Source organism: Phascolarctos cinereus, unplaced genomic scaffold, assembly GCF_003287225.1.
Source record: "Phascolarctos cinereus isolate Bilbo 61053 unplaced genomic scaffold, phaCin_HiC Scaffold_9;HRSCAF=440, whole genome shotgun sequence".
Lineage (NCBI taxonomy): Eukaryota > Metazoa > Chordata > Mammalia > Diprotodontia > Phascolarctidae > Phascolarctos > Phascolarctos cinereus.
The window spans coordinates 261993734-262012036 of NW_027556402.1; the positions used below are offsets into that span (position 1 = coordinate 261993734).

At 43.8% G+C, this 18303-nt stretch overlaps 1 protein-coding gene and 2 pseudogenes across 1 annotated transcript; all 3 read left to right on the forward strand.

Moving 5' to 3' along the window:
• The first annotated feature begins 1317 nt into the window (after nt 1-1317).
• On the forward strand, nt 1318-2216 carry LOC110197158 (mas-related G-protein coupled receptor member X1-like). The gene is given in 2 exon segments (XM_020970836.1): nt 1318-1912; nt 1915-2216. Coding segments are annotated over 2 exon segments (897 nt in total).
• Nucleotides 2217-7124: 4908 nt separating this feature from the next.
• Nucleotides 7125-8126, forward strand: LOC110197159 (mas-related G-protein coupled receptor member X1-like; annotated as a pseudogene).
• A 6510-nt stretch (nt 8127-14636) lies between these two features.
• Nucleotides 14637-15566, forward strand: LOC110197160 (mas-related G-protein coupled receptor member X2-like; annotated as a pseudogene).
• Nucleotides 15567-18303: the final 2737 nt, after the last annotated feature.

The following is an 18303-nucleotide window of genomic DNA, read 5'->3' on the forward strand; positions in this document are numbered from 1 at the left end:
GGTGCAAATTTATCTGGGCCCAGTATCCTGAAACAGTAATTGTTAAGCAAGAGTATATAGCAGTTTGGCACAGAAAACCAATAAAGAGCTTCTTGCACTTCCTTCCCTCCTTCCCAGAGGTGAGTGACTATGGATGTCATACACTATGTAGTACACTGTTGGACTTAGTTCATATGATGGTTAGTTGTGGTAAAGGACTTTTTTCTCTTTTTTTGTTTTATTCTTTGGTTTAAAAAATTGACTCTGGTTGGGGGACGGTAAGTTGAACAATAAAAATAATGCGAAAGAAAAATTTATTGATAGAAATTTTTAGATATTAATAAATAAATGATTTAATGAATTTATGAATTAATAAACACATTTGTGAAATAAATGCATGCATACATACATACATACATAAATTTTTAAATGTATGTCTGTGGCATTGAATTAAATGGTTCACCCCACCTTTAGGCCTGCCACATGGGTTGTAGAAGGTAGCCTAGCTCCATATACCCTTCTACAGTGTGAAGAAAGAGTGGAAGAGAGAGGAAAAGGAAAGGTGGGTTGCAGTGTGGTCAGAGAAGAAAGGAGAGGCAAGTGTGCCCTCTGACATCTCTAAGAGGACCATCTCTATGCCCCACGCTCACACCATGACAGAAGAAAGGATGAAGGAGGAGAACAGAACAAGAATTTATTAAGCACCTACTATGAAGTGGGCACATAGTTGGCACAGGTAGGTGGTGATGTGGGTAGAGTGCTAGGCCTGGAGTCAGGAAGATACATCTTTTTGAGTTCAAATCTGGCCTCAGACACTAGCTGTGTGACCCTGGGCAAGTCACTTCACTAGTTTACCTCAATTTTTCATCTGTAAAATTAGCTGGAGAAGTAAATGGCAAGCCACTCCAGTGTCTTTGCCTAGAAAATCCCAAATGAGCTCAAGAACAGTCAACACAAGTTAAAAAACAACAGAATAACAAAAACGTGTTAGTGGTCATTTTACAGCTGAGGAATCTGAGGCAGACAGAAGGTAGGTGACTTGTCCAAGGTCACACAGCTAGTGTTTGAGACTAGATTTAAACTCATTTCTTACTCTAGGTTCAGGGCTCATCTAACTGCAGCCTAGAGAGGAAATGGGGTGGATGAAGCTCTAACTCTTGACATCAGAGAGGGGAGTAAATCTCTAGAGAAGTCGCTGATGCCCTTCTTTGGTTTCGTGTCCCCAGAGCATCTGAGAGGAGCCAGGCTTCCTGTGGCTGGGATCAACCACCATGGCTGTGTCCCCTGCACCTGGGCTGTGGAAATATGTTGATGACAATGCAAATGAGACAATCCAAAATGAGAAGAGATTTTTTTGGGACTGAGGTACCTGGAGAATTTGATTTAGTTGAGTGGGTGCGAATACTTTCTCTGGTCATAGTCAGTGTTGGGCTGGTGGGGAACAGCCTTGTCCTGTGGTTCCTGGGCTTCCGCATCCCCAGGAACCCCTTCTCCGTCTACATCCTCAACCTGGCCGGGGCCAATGCCCTCTTCCTTTGTGGACAGTTTGTGCTCTCCATCCACGGATTCCTTGGGTATCTGAGACTTTTGGTCATGGGCCTGCTTTATGTCACATCCATATCCTACACTGTGGGCCTGAGCTTCCTGGCCGCGGTCAGCACTGAGCATTGTCTAGCCGTGCTCTTCCCCATCTGGTACAGATGTCACCGCTCCAAGCACACATCTGCTGTGGTGTGTGCTGTCCTCTGGGCTCTGGCCAGTCTTCTGTGGCTATCACATTTTCTCTTTTGTCTTTCTTGGTATAATGCCAATCTGTGTGATGCAGTCCCCAGAGTCCTGGTCATTTGGTTCTTCCTCCTCACGTGTGTGCTGTGCACATCCAGCCTGACTCTGCTGCTGAGGGTCCAGTGTAGTTCCCAGCGCCAGCAGCCCCCAGGCTCTACCTCCTGGTCCTGCTCACGGTCCTCGTGTTTCTGCTCTGTGGTCTGGCCCCTGGGATTGAAATTATCATGCTGCTCTTTGGCACAGTGTTCAAGCCTCTTTGGCTTCCTATGATCCTGGCCTGTGTGAACAGCAGCATGAACCCCTTCATTTACTTCTTCCTGGGCAGCCAAAGGCATAAAAGGAGGAAGGAGCTCCTCAGGGTGGTCTTGCAGAGGGCCCTGGGGGATGAGCAAGAGTGGGAGGGTGACTCAAGGGACCCTCCCCACACCAGCACCCTAGAGATGTCACCCTGAGGCTAAGAACAAGATGCTCAGACACTGAGCCCATGAAATGAGCCCCCTGCCCAAAAACAGAGGCAGCACCTTCCCACCTCCTTAAGAAGTGATTTCTCACACACACATACACACACACACACTCCTTATGTTGGTGCCTACGGTTTGAACTCTTAAGTGATGAAGAAGCATTTATTAAGCACCTACTATATGCCAGGCAGTGTACCAAGCACTTCACAAATGTCTCATTTAATCCTCACAATATCCCTGGGAGGTGGGTGCTTCATGATCCCCATTTTACAGAGAGTTTCTGAAGAGCAGTTGGGTAAAGAGTTGTAAAACATTTTTAGCAAGTAATAATTGTAACTAGGAAGAAGCACTTGCCCTAAATGTGCACTTTACATATTTTAAAATGGGCCCATTCCTTAGAGCACAGACAGTGGTACAATTCAGGCCAGAGAGAGCACTTGATTTTCTGTCTCTCTATCTCTGTCTCTGTCTCTCGTTCTGTCTCTGTGTATGTATGTGTCTGTCTCTGTCTCTCTCTGTCTGTCTCTGTCTGTCTCTGTTTGTCTCTCTCTCTCTCTGTCTCTGTCTCTGTCTCTCTCACTCTCTCTCTCTCTCCCTCCCTCTCCCTCTCCCTCTCTCTCTGTCTCTCTGTCTCTGTCTCCTCCCCTGCAATGGGCCCTTCGAATGTGTAGTCCATTCTGACTCAGAAGCTAACAGTAGAAGTAATTTCATCAATACTCATTTTCTGAGGCTGAAGGAGAAACTTGCCAGTCTCTAAGGACTTAGAAACTGCCTGTCTTCCCCACACCTCCAGCTAGCTTGGCAGGCAGTCTGAGGATGGTCCATCTCCTACTCTCTGTAGATGTGGACTTGACTTCAGACCATATCTATCCATGCCACCTCTGGGCCATGTTTATATACATAGTTTTAAACATCTACTCTTGACTCTTGGGTAGGTTCTTTGAGAGTAGAAAATGCTTTCTGTGTTGTCTCTTTATCCCCAGCAACTAGCAGAGTTCCTGACTCTTAGTAGGTGCTTTACAAAATGTTTCTTGATAGATGGACCTCCATTTGACTGAAGAGCAAACTGAGGCTAAGACAAGGAAAGTGACTTGCCAAAGGCACACAGAAATGCAGTGCTGGGGCATGATTCAAACCCACATCTCTTCTAGGACCAAGGACACCACTCTCTTCACTATATCATGACGCACCTGGCAAGCAGGTTTCCCAGGAATCCAGTGTGATTGATCACCACATGACTGAGGGACCGAGCCAATAGCAGACTTTATTAGCCTAGCTCTCTGTCACTGGGGACCCTTCCTTAAAGATGGTGGAAAGATCAGGACAGGAGAACGAGGAGAGAGGCCCTAAAGAGAGGGAGAGGACAAGGGGCAGCTTCTATGGTTGGCTATGACTGACCAAGCCTGAAAGAGAGACGGTGATAGAGGCAAGTGCGTAGTATGTGGGTGTGTATATTCAGGAATGCATGCCTGTATACATACCTGTGTGTGTGCGTCTGTGTAAATAATACTTCTGTAGTTGTACATGGCCATGTGTAGAGATACATGCTTATATGTGAACATACATGTACATCTGTATCATTAGTATTTTCAGTTGTCTATGGACTCCTCTTTTCAGAATAATTTTCTTATAATTGAAGGAAATACTCAAATTCTGTTAGGGGTTATTGAAAACAAAGATATTTTTCCCCATTAAAGTTCATAGAACCCCAAAATTTATTCACGAATCCCAGGCCATGGAAATGGGCCAAAAGCCTTCAGCTCCACCTGATATAAGTAGAAATGTATGTATGCATGTAAGTGTGTATGAATATATATTATATTGAATGTATATCTGTATTCATATATATATAGTATTGTATATTTTGTGAATGAATAAGTATATAGGTAGGTATGTGTGTGTGCATGTATATACTTTTTTCCCTATAAGCACCTTAAAATCAGGATTCCTACCAATCGAAGCCTCATCCCCATACCCACCAGGAATCTAGGGATGTCTGAGGTTCTTCTCAATTTTCCGTGGAAAGCTGAGTCAACAGGAGAAAATACACCTTCACTTTCTGAAAAGTTTTGTGAGAGCTAGGAATGGAGGTAATGAACCAGGTGGCCCACAGGTGACATTTCTTCCTTAAATTGCAGGAATTATGACTGATAAGTACCCAAGGATGATGGCAAAGACCAGTGAATGGGGGATAATGGGCCGCACTAATCCAATAGTAATTGCCCTAATGCCCTTGTAGGCAGACAGGTGATTGGAGAGAATTGAAGTCTTTACCAGAGACACACTATTTAGGAAGGTTTATCTGGACTTGAAGTCTTTGTGAAGTTCATCTTCTGAGGCCAAAGTTTGGCAAATCCACACCCATGAAACCTGAAAGCAAATAAAAAGTCTCTGCTCCTATGCTTATATAATTGGGAGAAGAGGGAGGGCAATATAAGGGTAAGAGAGGAACTGTCCTGAATCCTGCCCGTGTCCCATCCCTCAGGCCCCAGTGTCTGACCAGGAGATTCCTGAGAAGGACAGGTACAGGCATCAGCAGCAGGACCAGGCACAGCAGTCAGCAGGGAGCTGGAGAGTAAAAGGGAAGGGAAGGCAGCTAGGTGGTGCAGTGGATAGAGCACTGGCCCTGGATTCAGGAGAACCTGAGTTCAAATCTGACCTCAGACACATAACCCCCAATTGCCTCACCAAAGAGAAAAAGGGAAGGTCTTAATCTGGGGCCTTTCCTTGTAATTCTTTGCCATCCTTGGATCTGCTAAAGATTCCTCTGTGAGTTTAACCTTTTCTTTATCCATTTACATTGATTCCATTAGTGTGAACAGCTAGAAAACTGGTCAGTGTGGGTATGAGGAGTCACAAAAGTTTCTGCTGCTGTGTTCTGATGTTTTCTTTTTCCTTGAGAGGCAAGAGCAGCCCCCAACCTTCAGATAACTTATAACATGGCCCCCGGGACAAAGGGAGAGTTTTGTTTTGAGTGCTTCAGAAGCCCCTACAGCCCCAGGGTGTGAAAGTTCTTGTTCCCAATCCTCCAGGCCCAGGCTCTGGCTCAGAGGGAGTGGACCCCATATCTCCTTGATTTTCTCCTGTTCTCAGTCTGGATGAACAGAGCCATCCTTTCATGAGCATTTGTCCCTTGAGCATATCATTTGTCAAGAAAGACAAGCTGAAGCCATAGCAACCAACAATCCAGCCACCTACAGTTAATCATGCTCTGTAATGGTCTACTACCTGCTTTGGCATGAGGTGAGGACCTGATGCTGTAGCCTCCTCCCCTCTGCCCACTCTCGGTAGAATATCAGCCACCTCAAGGTAGGGGCAGTTTCACTGTCTTTGTATTCCCAGCACCAAGCCCAGTGGTGAAAGTTATCCTGGGCCCAGTATATCAAAATGGTATGTAATGAGCAGAAAACTGATAAAGAGACAACTGCCCTTCCGTCCCTCCTTTCCACAGGTCTGTGGATGTGGAACCCTGTGTAGTATACTCCATAAATAACTGTATGGCATACTTAGTTCGTATGACGCTTAGTTGTGCTGAAATATTTTTTCCCTTCTTAATTCTTTGATTTTAAAAAAATGACTCTGCTTGGAAGACAATATATAGAACAACAAAAGTTAGGTAAATGGAAAAGTTATTAATAGAAATTTCAAAATATAAAGAAATAAATTGATGAATGAATTTATTAATTAATGAAAGAGTAAACAAACAAATTCTTGCTTACATACATTAAATTAATAAATAAATCTCTGTTGCATCGAATTAAGTGGTTCAGCCCACCCTTAGGCCTGTCAGCATAGGTTGTAGAAGAAAATCAACCCCCCATATACTAGAGAAAAAGCAGAAGAGAGAGAAGAATGAAGGGTGAGTTAAAGGTGATGACCAGCACATCCACGTGGTCAGAGAAGAAAGAAGAGGTAGGTGCCCCCCTGCTCTTCTCCAGACTTATTTCTGTATCTCACTGTCACATCATGACAGGAGAAAGAGGGAAAAAGGGAAATGAAACAGGCTTTTCTAAAGGCCTACTATGTGCCAAGCAGAGTGTTAAATGCTTTACAAATGTTACTTCTTTTGATCCTCTGTAGAACCCTGTGAGCTTGGTGCTGTTATTGGCCTCATTTTACAGTTGAGGAACCTGAGGGAGAGAGGTGTTAAGTGACTTGTCCAGGGTCACACAGCTAATGCGACTAATGAAAAGTTCAAAAGACATAATTTCTGGGTAATTAATAACTAATTTATTAACTATGACTAGCAAATAATAGATTGAGGTCACTGCCCTGGCTGGAAGCCAAAGATGCCCCCAGGAGAGCATGGAATGCTTCAAAAGTCTTTGGAAAGAGAGGGCATGCCTGAGGGTGGAAATCAACACTGATTGGATAACATTATCAATGAGGGGGTGGCCATGGAAATGAGCCAAAAGCCTTCAGCTCCACCTGCTGAGGGTGTGATGAGGTTCAGCCGCCTCCAGCTATCTGGACAAAGGTAACGGTCTCTCCCGGTCAGTGAACAATGAACAGTGGCGAGGTAAGAATAACAGCTACATAAGATTCTTTTTGTAACGTCTTCTAGTTGAGTGGGGTCCCACCCATGAAGGAAAAGCTTGTACCCTGAGGATTTGGGCAATCTCATCCATTAGCAATGGCCTTCAGAGGCGGACTGAATAACGTGCAAGGAATGGGTTTCTGAATGAGGAGATAGGAAACTAATTGAAAAATTGGTTATTAATAGGAGTGAAATAATTTCTCTCACTAGTAAGTGTCAGACGAGATTTTGACTCAATTATTACTAAGACTAGGTCCACACTGCTGTGCACTGTGGCGCCACCTAGCTGACGAGGAGAGTGGAATAGGAAGCTCTAACTCTTGAAGATAGAGACCGGAGCAAATCTCTAGAAAAGTCCCTGATGCACTTCATTGTCTTCGTGTTCCCAGTGCGTCTCAGAGGAGCCGGACTTCCTGGGGCTGGGACCAACCAACGTGTCTGTGTCCCCCACACCTGGGCATCGGAAATATGGCCATGACAGCGCAACGGAGAGAAGTGCAAATGGCAGAGAAGTTCTTGTGATTCCTATAGAATTTCGGGGGGTGACCGGATGGAAAATAGCCGGGCTTGGGCTGGTGGGGAACAGCCTCGTCCTGTGGCTCCTGGGCTTCCGCTTCCCCAGGAAGCCCCTTCTCCGTCCACATCCTCAGCCTGGCTGGGGCCGAGGCCCTCTTCCTCTGTTGCTCCTGTCTGATGTCCATAAATAAGTTTGCTGGACATTTTTATTCTTTTTAAATATTCATAGTAGTGTTTTGTCGTGTTCTTTGAGCCTCCTGGCTGCGATCAGCACCGAGCGCTGTCTAGCCGTGCTCTTCCCCTTCTGGTATAGACCTTCACCGCCCCAAGCACACGTCTGCAGCGGTGTGCGCTATACTGTGGGTTCTGGCCAGCCCGTTCCGGGTAAAAGTTTACGTGCTTTGTTTTCACATGCTTGCTGGTCATTTCTCCAGTGACTTTTTCGTCATCCAGGCCGTGTAGTTCACCCTCCTCACTTTTGTGCTGTGAGGGTCCAATCTGACTATGCTGCTGAGGGTCCAGTGCAGCTCCCAACTTCAGCAGCCCCCCAGGCTCTACTTTGTGGTGCTGCACACCATCCTCGTGTTCCTGCTCTGTGTCCTGCCCCTAGGGATAGAAGGTGCAATATGGCACTTGGGCTTAGATCCCATGACTAACTGGCTCCATCAGCACCTGGTCTGTGTGAACAGCAACTCGAACCCCGTCATTTATTTCTTCTTGGGCAGCCACAGGATAAAAGGAGGGAGCTCCTCAAGGTGGTTCTCCAGAGGGACCTGGGGGAAGAACAAGGGTTGAGAAGTGGAACAAGAGACCTCCCCCACACCAACAGCCCAGAGACGTCATCCTGAGGCTAAAAACAAGATGCTCATATTGGAGAGCCCTCGAAACGAGCCTCTTGCCACAGGCCCAGCTGCAGTCCTCTTCCCCATCCCTGGCAGAGAAACTGGGATTCCCTCTTCCATCCCTTATGTTAGTACCTAGGGTTTGAACTCTAAGTGATGAACAAATATTTATTATGCCAGGCACCTGGATGGTGCAGAGGCTAGAGATCCAGAGCTTGGAATGGGAAGAACTGAGGTCAGATCTGGCCTGAGACACCAGCTGTGTGAACTTCGGCAAGTCAATTAACCATTTGCCTCAGGTTCCTCATCTGTAAAATTCATCAAAGAAAGGGCAAACCGCTCCATTTTCTTTGCCAAGAAAACCCCAGAGGGTATCGCAAAGTCACATGACTGAACAACAGGACTATACCAGGCACTGCGCTAAGTGCTTTACTTACATCACACTAAATCCTCACAATATCCCTGGGACATAGGTGCTGTCATGATACTCATTTTACGCCTAAGGAAACTGAGGCAGGCAGAGGTTCAGTGACTTGCCCAGGGTCCCAAAGCAAGTAAGTATCTGAGACTAGATATGAACTCAGATCTTTCTGACTCTAGGCCCAATGCTCTGTGCACTTTGGACCCCCTATCATGCTGGAGGCTCCTTTTCCCAGGGGGCCAGGTCCAGGTCTTCATGTGTCAACAACCCAGAAGAAGGCTACTGCAACAAATGGTCACTGGCCCTCTATTGAAGACTAGGGGAAGAGGAAAAGCATAGTGTAGGGCCCCATGTCTCCCTGTCCTCTCCTTTCGAATCTTTGTAAATGAAGGCGTAGAGTCAGGGATCAACATAATGTAATGTAAATGAAGGTCACAGAGTCAGAACCTCAAGGTTCTGTGGACCATGCTACCCCACCTTGTCTTCTTCTGTAAGGCTAGATCCACCAGGTTCCCTCAGGCCTCATTCCTCCTCCCCCAGCCCTAAAAAGAGAAGATTCCAGCTCAGCTACACCCCCCTCCATTCCCTGCTAATGCTCCTTTCCCCTACCCCCCTCCCACTACCATCATAGCAGTTGAGCCAAATGCTTCTCTCCCTGGAAAGGTCAAGGCTGGGGCTCAGCATCCTCTCTTGTTTCCAGCCTGTTTCTCCAGGTCTCAGTCTCCTTGAGTCTGTGTGTTTCTATGTTTCTGTGACTTTCTCAATTCCAATCTCTCTTTCACTCTAGATGACCCAGTTCCTGATGAGAACAGGTATTAAAGGGGTGTTATAGGACAGGGCACACCCTAATGAGACCAAAGCAAGGGAAGGGTACACATCATGTCACATAAACACATATCACACACCCTACACACATGTCACACAGCATGCATACTCAACATGCATATATGCCATACAGCACACACAATCTCCTATGGAATATCCCAACTGTGAGATCATTCAGCCTTCATTTGATTCCTTCAGTAAGAATAACCTTACTCTTTCCTCAGTGGTTTCAGATCCCATATTTTTACCTGGTCCTGCCACAGAATGGTGTGATCACATGATTTTTAAACTTTTACTATTTGTATAATCAATCATGTTGATAGTTTTCCTTATGTTAAAGCATCCTTGCCTTCCTGTTATAAATCCCACTTTGTCATAATATATCATGTTAGGTGACAAAGTGGATAGAGCTCCAGGCTTGGAGTCAGGAGGACCTGAGTTCAAATCTGGCCTCAGACACTTGACACTTAACTAGCTGTGTGACCCCGTGCAAGTCACTTAACCCCAACTGCCTCACAAGAGAAAAGAATGAGACATAATATGTGATCCTTGCAATATATTGTTGTAATCTTTTACCTCGTATTTTCTTTAGGATTTTCGTGTCCGTATTCATTAATGAAATTGGTCTATAATTTCCTTCCTCTGTTTTTATCCTTCCTGGTTTAGGTATCAGTGTTATATTGGTTTCAAAAAAGGAGTTTGGAAGGATCCTATCTTTCCATATTATTCCAAAAAGTTATTTAATATTGGAATTAATTAATCTTTAAATGTTTGATAGAATTCACTTGTATATCCATCGAGTCCTGGTGCTGATGGCCTGTCCAATGACCTTTTTTCTAAAACAGTTTTATTTAGATATTCTAATTCTTCTTCTGCTCATCTAGGCAATTTATATTTTTGTAAATATTTTTTCATTTACTTAAATTGCTAAGTTTATTGGCATATAATTGGACAAAATATCTCCTTGTAATTGATTTAATTTCATCTTCACCAATAGTAGATTTGCACTTCATTTTTTGATAAAAGTGATTTTGTTTTCTTCTCTCTTTTTTTAAAAATCAAATTAACTAATTATTCATCTATTTTATTGGGTTTTTTCCTTAAAATAAACTCTGGTTTATTTATTAATTCAATTTTTTTTACAATCAATTTTATTAATCTCATCATTAATTTTCAGGATTTCCAATTTAGTGCTTAATTGAAGATTTTTAGTTTGTTCTTCTTATACTTTTTTAAATACATAACCCATTCATTGGTCTGCTCATTCTCTATTTATTTTTATTTTTATTTTTTTATTTTTAGGCAATTGGGGTTAAGTGACTTGCCCAGAGTCGCACAGCTACTAAGCGTCAAGCATTTGGTCTTAGGCTGGATTTGAACTCAGGTCCTCCTAACTACAGGGCTGGTGTTCTATCCATTATACCACCTAGCTGCCCCCTCATTCTCTATTTTATTGATGCAAGTATTTGGAGATATAAATTTACCTCTAATTCTTGCTTTTACAGTGTCTCATAGGTTTTGGTATGTTGTTTCATTATTGGCACTTCAATGAAATTGTTGTTTCTATGATTTGTTCTTTAACCCACTCATTCTTTAAGATTAGATTGTTTAATTTCCAATTCATTTTCAATCTATGTTTCTGTGGTCCCTCATTGAATACAATTTTTATTGCATTGTGCTCTGAAAAGGACACTGTCAATATTTCTGCTTTTCTGCTTTTAACTATAAAATTTTTATGCCCTAATACATGTTCAATCTTTGTAAAGGTATCATAAATTGCTAAGAAAAAATGTGTATTTCTTTCTTTTTCCATTCAATTCTTTCCAGATATCGATCATATCTAGCTTATCTAAAATTCATTTCAGTCCCTTAACTTCTTTCTTATTTATTTCTGGTTAGATTTATCAAGTTCTGAGACCGAAATATTAAATTCCCCTGATATTTCAGTGCTACTATCTCCCTTCATCACTAGTTCATTTAACTTTTCTTTTAAGAAACTTTAGATGCTATTATATTTGGTGCATGTAAGTTCAGTATTGATACTGCTCCATTGCCAATGGTATGTTTTATGAAAATATAGTTACCTTGCTTATATCTTTCAATTAAGTTTTTTTAGCCTTAACTTTGTCTGAGATCATGATAGCTACCCTTGCCTTTTTTGCATAAGGTGAAGTATAATAAATTCTATGCCAACCCTCCATTTTAACACTGTATGTATCTCCATTTTTGAATGTGTTTCTTGTAAACAACATGTTGGATTCCGATTTTTAATCCATTCTGCTATCCATTTTCCATTTTAACTTACCCAGAAAAATTGAGCATAATCCTTATTTTTTTTTTAATGAGGACATTTAACGAACTAAATTACTTTGAAGTGTTTATGACAAAAAGGGCAGAATGAAATGGAAAAATCAATATGGAAGATCCAAAAAGAATATATGGAAAATGTTGAAGACCAATTATAAAGACTCATTAAGGTCAAACAGTTTACTTCTTAAATATGAAAATGTTCCCAGTATTCTTAAGACTACCATCATTGCTAGGGTACTTTGAAAGAAAGGTTGCTAGGGTACTTTGAAAGAAAGGGGCTGAGTTGAGTATGATGGGTGATTCTAAAAAATAAAATTGGGGAAGAAAAAGTAAAAAGGAGCAATTATCTCATACAAATGGGATGTGAAAGGAAGAACTAACACAGGGAAAGCAGTGCTGGTAGTGCTGGCACCCTCTTATTGGATCTGGGTTAAAGAGGGAAGGAACAACATCAATATCTAAAAGGGTATTTTAAAATCTTCTAAACTTAAAAGAAATAGGAGGAGGGGACAGGATGATGTAGGGACTTTTAGGAAGCTATATAGATTAAGCTTTAGGAGGGTGGGGGAGTGGATAAGGGTGAGACTTTTAGCGGGAATAGGAATAGGAACATAAGGGAAGAGGATAAGGTAATATGGATAGGGTAAAAAGAGAGGCTGAGAAGGACAATGGTGAGTAAAAATAGGATGAAGGGAAAATCCCAAATAGGAATTATAACTTTGAATGTGAAATAATCTATTTTGATGTCAATGATGCGTAACCAAGAGAGTTAGATGTGAGCTCAACATGTGGAACAAGTCCATTTAGCATAGCTTTGGCTACTTTAAAGATGATCAGTAAATTTCTCAAGCCATTAGCATTTCTAGTATTCTCTTCTGTGTGGTTCCAGTGGACACCAACAGGAAGGTGAATGCAAGAGCAACATAACTGACTTAGAAATCTAGATCTGAAAGGGGAATATTTGACCCCAGGGGAGAGGCCCAGGGAGCAGCCAGCAGTATGATGCCCACTGATCAGGGAGGGGTTAGGAAATAGCTCAGGAAGGTGTTCCTGCATAAACAGGGTTTCTGAAGAGCAATTTGATAAAAGTTAATAAACATTTTTTAGCATGGAATCATAATTGTAACTAACATGAAGGTTTGCAAAGCACTTCACATAGCATGAAAATTGGTCAGTTCCTTAGAGTATGGACAGTGTACTTTGTCTTGTACCAATGCAAAGCACTGATGCCAACAAAAGGAGAATTTCATCATCACACCAGAAGCCAAGAGGACCCACTCAAGGAATCCCTGACTATGCTCTGAAAATGGCAGATAAAAGTCCATCAAGCACATCTAGAAGTGGCTTCACTGAGAATCTTAATGAGTTGTCACAAGATCAGACAGTTCCCTCATTATACCTAGGATGTAGGTGCTACCATGCTACTGTTTTCCCCATTTTAGACATGAAGAAAATCAGAGAGGCTTAGAGAAGCTGCATTAACTGCCCAGATCATACATTTAGTAAGAGGCAGAAGTAGAATCCAGATTTTCCTGACTTCAAGTACCCAAGGATGATGGATGGGAAAGACCTGTGGATTGGAGATAATGGACTACACCAATCCAAAAGCAATTCCTCTAATGTCTTTGTGCAAAGGCAGGTATTTAGAAAGAAATTAACTATTTACCAGAGAAACCCCATGTATGGAGCTTATCTGCAGTTGAAGGCTTTGGGAAGTTCATCTCTTGGGGCCAAAGTTTGGGAAATCTTCACTCTTGGTGCCTGGAAGTAAATAGAGTCTCTGATGTTAGGCCTATATGACCATGTATACTCTTTGACCCAGAAATACCACCTCTAGGTCTACATCCCAAAGGGATAATAAAAATGGGGAGAGGACCCACATGTACAAAAATATTTATAGTCACTCTTTCTGTGGTGGCAAAGAATTAGAAATTGAGGGATGCCCATCAATTGGGGAATGGCTGAACAAGTTGTGGTATATGAATATAATGGAATACTTTTTTGATGTAAGAAGGGAAAGACTTGTATGGACTGATGCTGGGTGAAGGGAGCAGAACCAGGAGAACACTGCACACAATAACAGCCAAACTGTGCAATGACTAACTTTGATAGGCTCAGCTCTTGGCTCTTCTCAGCAATGCAAGGATCTAAGACATACTGCTTGCTCTTTTTCCTTCTGTTTTGTTTTGTTTCTTCTTTCTTGTGGTTCCTCCTATTGGTTCTAATTCTTCTTTACAACAAGACTAATGTGAAAATATGTTTAAAAGGAATGTATATGTAGAGCCCATATCACATTGCACACCATCTTGGGGAGGGAGGCAGAGAGGGAAGGAAGAAAATTTAAATCTCAAAAGCTTATGGAAGTGATTGTTGGAAACTAAAAACAAATTAATTAAATAAAAAAAAGAAAGAAAGAGGGGAAACGGAGAATGGACAATATTTTTATTAAGCTCCTACTAAGTGCCAGGCACAATGTTAAATACCTTACAAATATTACCTCATTTGATCCTCTGAAGAACCCTGTGAGATAGGTACTATTATTATTGGCCTAATTTTTTACAGTTGAGAAACCTGAGGCAGACAGATCTTAAGTGACTTGTCCAGGATCACACAGATAGTAAGTGTCTGAGGCTAGATATGAACGAGGCCCAGGACTTTGTACACTGTGGTGTCACCTAGTTGCCTATGCAGCTAGAGAGGGAATGGAGAAGAGGAGGCTCTAACTCCTGAGAAGAGGGAGGGGAGTAAGTCTCTGGAAAAGTCCCTGATGCACTTCTGTGTCTTCTTGTCCCCAGGGCATCTGAGAGGAGCTGGGTTCCCTTGGGCTGGGACCAGCCACCATGGATGTGTCCCCTATACCTAGGTAGTGGGAATATGTTCAGAACACAAGGGAAAGAAGCGCGCATGGAAGTTTAGTTCCTGTGGCTGAGGCTCCTTGAGAATTTCGCTTAAGTGACTGGATGTGGATCTTCTCTCTGCTCATTGCCCTGGTTGGGCTGGTAGGGAACAGCCTCGACCTGTGAATCCCGGGCCTCTGCATCGCTAGGAACCCCTTCTCCGTCTACATACTCAACCTGGCCGGGGCCGACGCCCCCTTCCTCTGTTGCTCCTTTCTGACCTTCATAAATAAATTTGCTGGACATTTTTATTCTTTTTTAATATTCATAGTAGGACCTTCCTCCAACGCATGTTCTACACTGTGGACCTGAGCGTCCTGAATGAGATCAGCACCGAGCGCTGTCCATCCGTGCTCTTCCTCCTCTGGTATTCATGTCACTGTCCCAAGCACTCGTCTGCTGCGGTGTGCGCTGTCCTCTGGGCTCTGACAAGGCTGCTCGGGGTGGCAGATACTGTCCTTTGTGTTTCTGTACGCAGTCACCATTTCTGAGGCGCCTTCTCCGTGGTCCACTTCGTGTGGGTTTTCGTCCTCACCTGCGTGCACTTTGTGGCCAGCCTGACTCTGCTGCTGAGGGTCCAGCGCCAGCAGCCCCCCCAGGCTCTACCTCCTGGTCCTGCTCACGGTTCTTCTGTTCCTGCTCTGTGGTCTGGCCCCTGGGATTCAACCTCTTGTGCGGTTCTTTGGCATTTTCATTGAACCTCATTGGCTCCCTCGGCTACTGGCCTGCTCGCGCTCCTCTGTTCCCGCGCTGTGGCCTGGCCATGGGGTTCGGGGAATTTCATAGCTTGTCGACATAGTTTTCATGACTCTTTGGCTCTCTCAGCTCCTGGCCTGCTTGAACGGCAGTGTGAACCCCCTCATTGACTTCTTCCTGGGCAGCCAAAGACATAAAAGAAGGATAGAGCCCCTCAGAGTGCTCCTCTAGAGGGCCCTGGAGGATGAGCAGGAGTTGGGGGTGGGGCGACCACACCCGCACACCAACACCTCATAAATAAATTTGCTGGACATTTTTATTCTTTTTTAATATTCATAGTAGGACCTCATCCTGAGGCTAAGAATAAGAAGTTCACACAGAGGAGCTCAGGAAAGGAGCCCCCTATTCCTGGCCCAGCTGTAGCACCCCCCTGCCCATCTCTCTAGGAGAGGAGCAAAGATTCCCCTCATTCCTTATGTTAGTGCCTAGGGCTTAAACCCTAAGTGACAAACAAGCACGTGACAATTGTCTCCTCTATGCCACATAGTTGGGTTGCCCAATGATTAGACTGCAGTCTGGAATCAGGATGACATCAGTTTGAATCTGGCCTCAGATGTTTACTAGCTGTGTGACCCTGGGCAGGTCCACTCCACCCTGTTTGCCTCCATTTCCTCATATATAAAATGAGCTGCAAAAGGAGATAGCCAAACCACTCCAACATCTTTGCCAAGAAAACACAATATGCCAGGCTCTGTACTAAGCACTTTACAAACATCTCATTTAATCCTCATGATATCCCTGGGAGGTGGGTGCTCTCATGATCCCTATTTTATACCTGAGGAAACTGAGGGAGACAGAGGTTCAGTGACTTGCCCAAGGTCCCGATATTAGCATCTGAGACTAGAGTTGAACTCAGATCCTCCTGACGCCAGGCCCAATGTTCTATGCACTCTAGAACCCCCTAGCTGGCTGGAGGCTGCAGGATTCACTGTGCCTGGAGAGGGAGGTCCAGGGCCTCATATGTCACCAGCCCAAAAAAGGGCCATTCCAACCAATGGCCACTGTCCCTGTCCTGGAGAGTAGAAGAAGAGGAAAGACACCATCTAAGGCACCCTGTCTCCCTGACCTCTCCTTGTCAATCTCTGTAAATGAAGGCGTAAAGTCAGGAGTCAGACTTCTTAAGGTTCCATGGGCCATGACTCCTATCTTGTCTTCTTCTCTCAGGCTTGATCCACAAAGTCTTCTCTATCTCCCTCTATCCCTCCCCTGAACAGAGGAGACTGCAGCTCAGCCATTCCTCCCTTCCCCTCCATTCCTTGCTAGTGCTTCCCTCCTTTCCCCCTCCCACTCCCATCATAGGAAGTGAGTTAAATACTTCTCTGACTCTAAAGGTCAAAGCTGGGATTCAGCATCCTCTCTTGTCTCTAGTCTGTTTCTCCAGGTCTCAGTCTCTGAATCTCTGTGTTTCTCTGTCTCTGTGTCTCTCTATTCCAATCTCTCACTCTGCATGACCCAGTTCCTGATGAGGTCCCTGTGTGGGGGAAGGTATAGTTGGGGTGTTTGTTATATGACAGAAAACAACCTATTGAGTCCAAAGCAGTGGAAGGGGACACAGCATCTCGCACATATGTATCACACAACACACACACACACACACACACACACACACACACACACACACACAGCCACAATCTCCTCTAGAATATCCCAACTGTTAGAAACCATCTAGGCTCAAAGAATCCTCCAGTGACAGTTACCTCACTGTCTCCTCAGTGGTTTCAGGTCCCATATTTCACCCAGTCCAGGAACAGAATGGTGACAGGGCATCCTCAGCTCCTCTTGTCATGGCTCATGTGATGGGCATGATGATAAGCATCCACCAGTCACCAATGCATGGAGTGTCATGGGGTGTTCGTGGCACCCAACTCTCCTTGTCCATGTCATCCTTAATCACTGATACTGATTGGCTGTGCCTTCAGTTCCTCCCATAGTGACATGATTGACTCATTGGTAGATATAACCAAGCCCCAATAGGAGAAACCTACAGGGTGTGAGACATTTTCCCAAAGATAGGAGGCAGAGAAGAGAATAAACATCTATCTAGTGCCTAATAATGTGCCAAGTGCTGTGCTAAGGACCTGGCACATGCTTTTTCATTTGGTCTTCACAACAACCTTGCAAGATAGGTGCTGTTATTATTATTTCCACTTTACAATTGAAGAAAATGAGACAATGACTTGGCCGGGGTCACACAGCTATTAAATGTTTGAGGTCAATTTTGAAAGTCTTCCTGACTGCAGGCCCAATATTCTAAACCATCTCTCTAGCAGCTAATACTTGACACTTTCTGATCATTGGAAAAGGGATTCCCTTTACCAGGCATGCCCCACTAGGCCAGTAATCAAGGGAATATTTTAATCACAGACTCACAGACATAGCTCAGGACGCTGTTTGATTCAATGCTGTTCAGAGACAGAAGTCTTGTTCCTTAATTAGGGCCAGACTCCAAGACTTGTCCTGGCAAAGGCTCAAATAAGGATAATATCTGTATAATAATTAGCACAGTGCTTATCACATAGTTGACCTTTAATAAATTCTTCTTCTTTCCCTTCCCCAACTTTCAGAAAAATAAAGAAAGCATGGCCTTCTCCTGGGACATGGAGCTGAGAGGGGGCCTATGGCTGAATTTGTCATTTTATTAATGAAGCAGCAAGCAGCCTGCTGGTCTATGCTTTGACCATTTCTCCTGCCTTTGTTTCTGCCCATAATACTCCAGCCTGACAGAGAGGGAGCTGGAGACATTTTTTTTCCTCTCCTGCCTATGGAGTAGAAATGCCTGGCTTTGCAGGCTTTCTCCCTTTCTCTCTCTCTCACCCCTACTGCAAAGAGGTGAGAAGTCCATGTCCTCCTGTCCAAGCAGAGCCCTCCGAGCTTAGGACAGATGTCAAGTAGAACCCACTGTAACATTTCTGTGAATAATTGCATTATTTTTACATTTATGATTATTGTTAAGGATTCTGTTTGTATTGTGGAG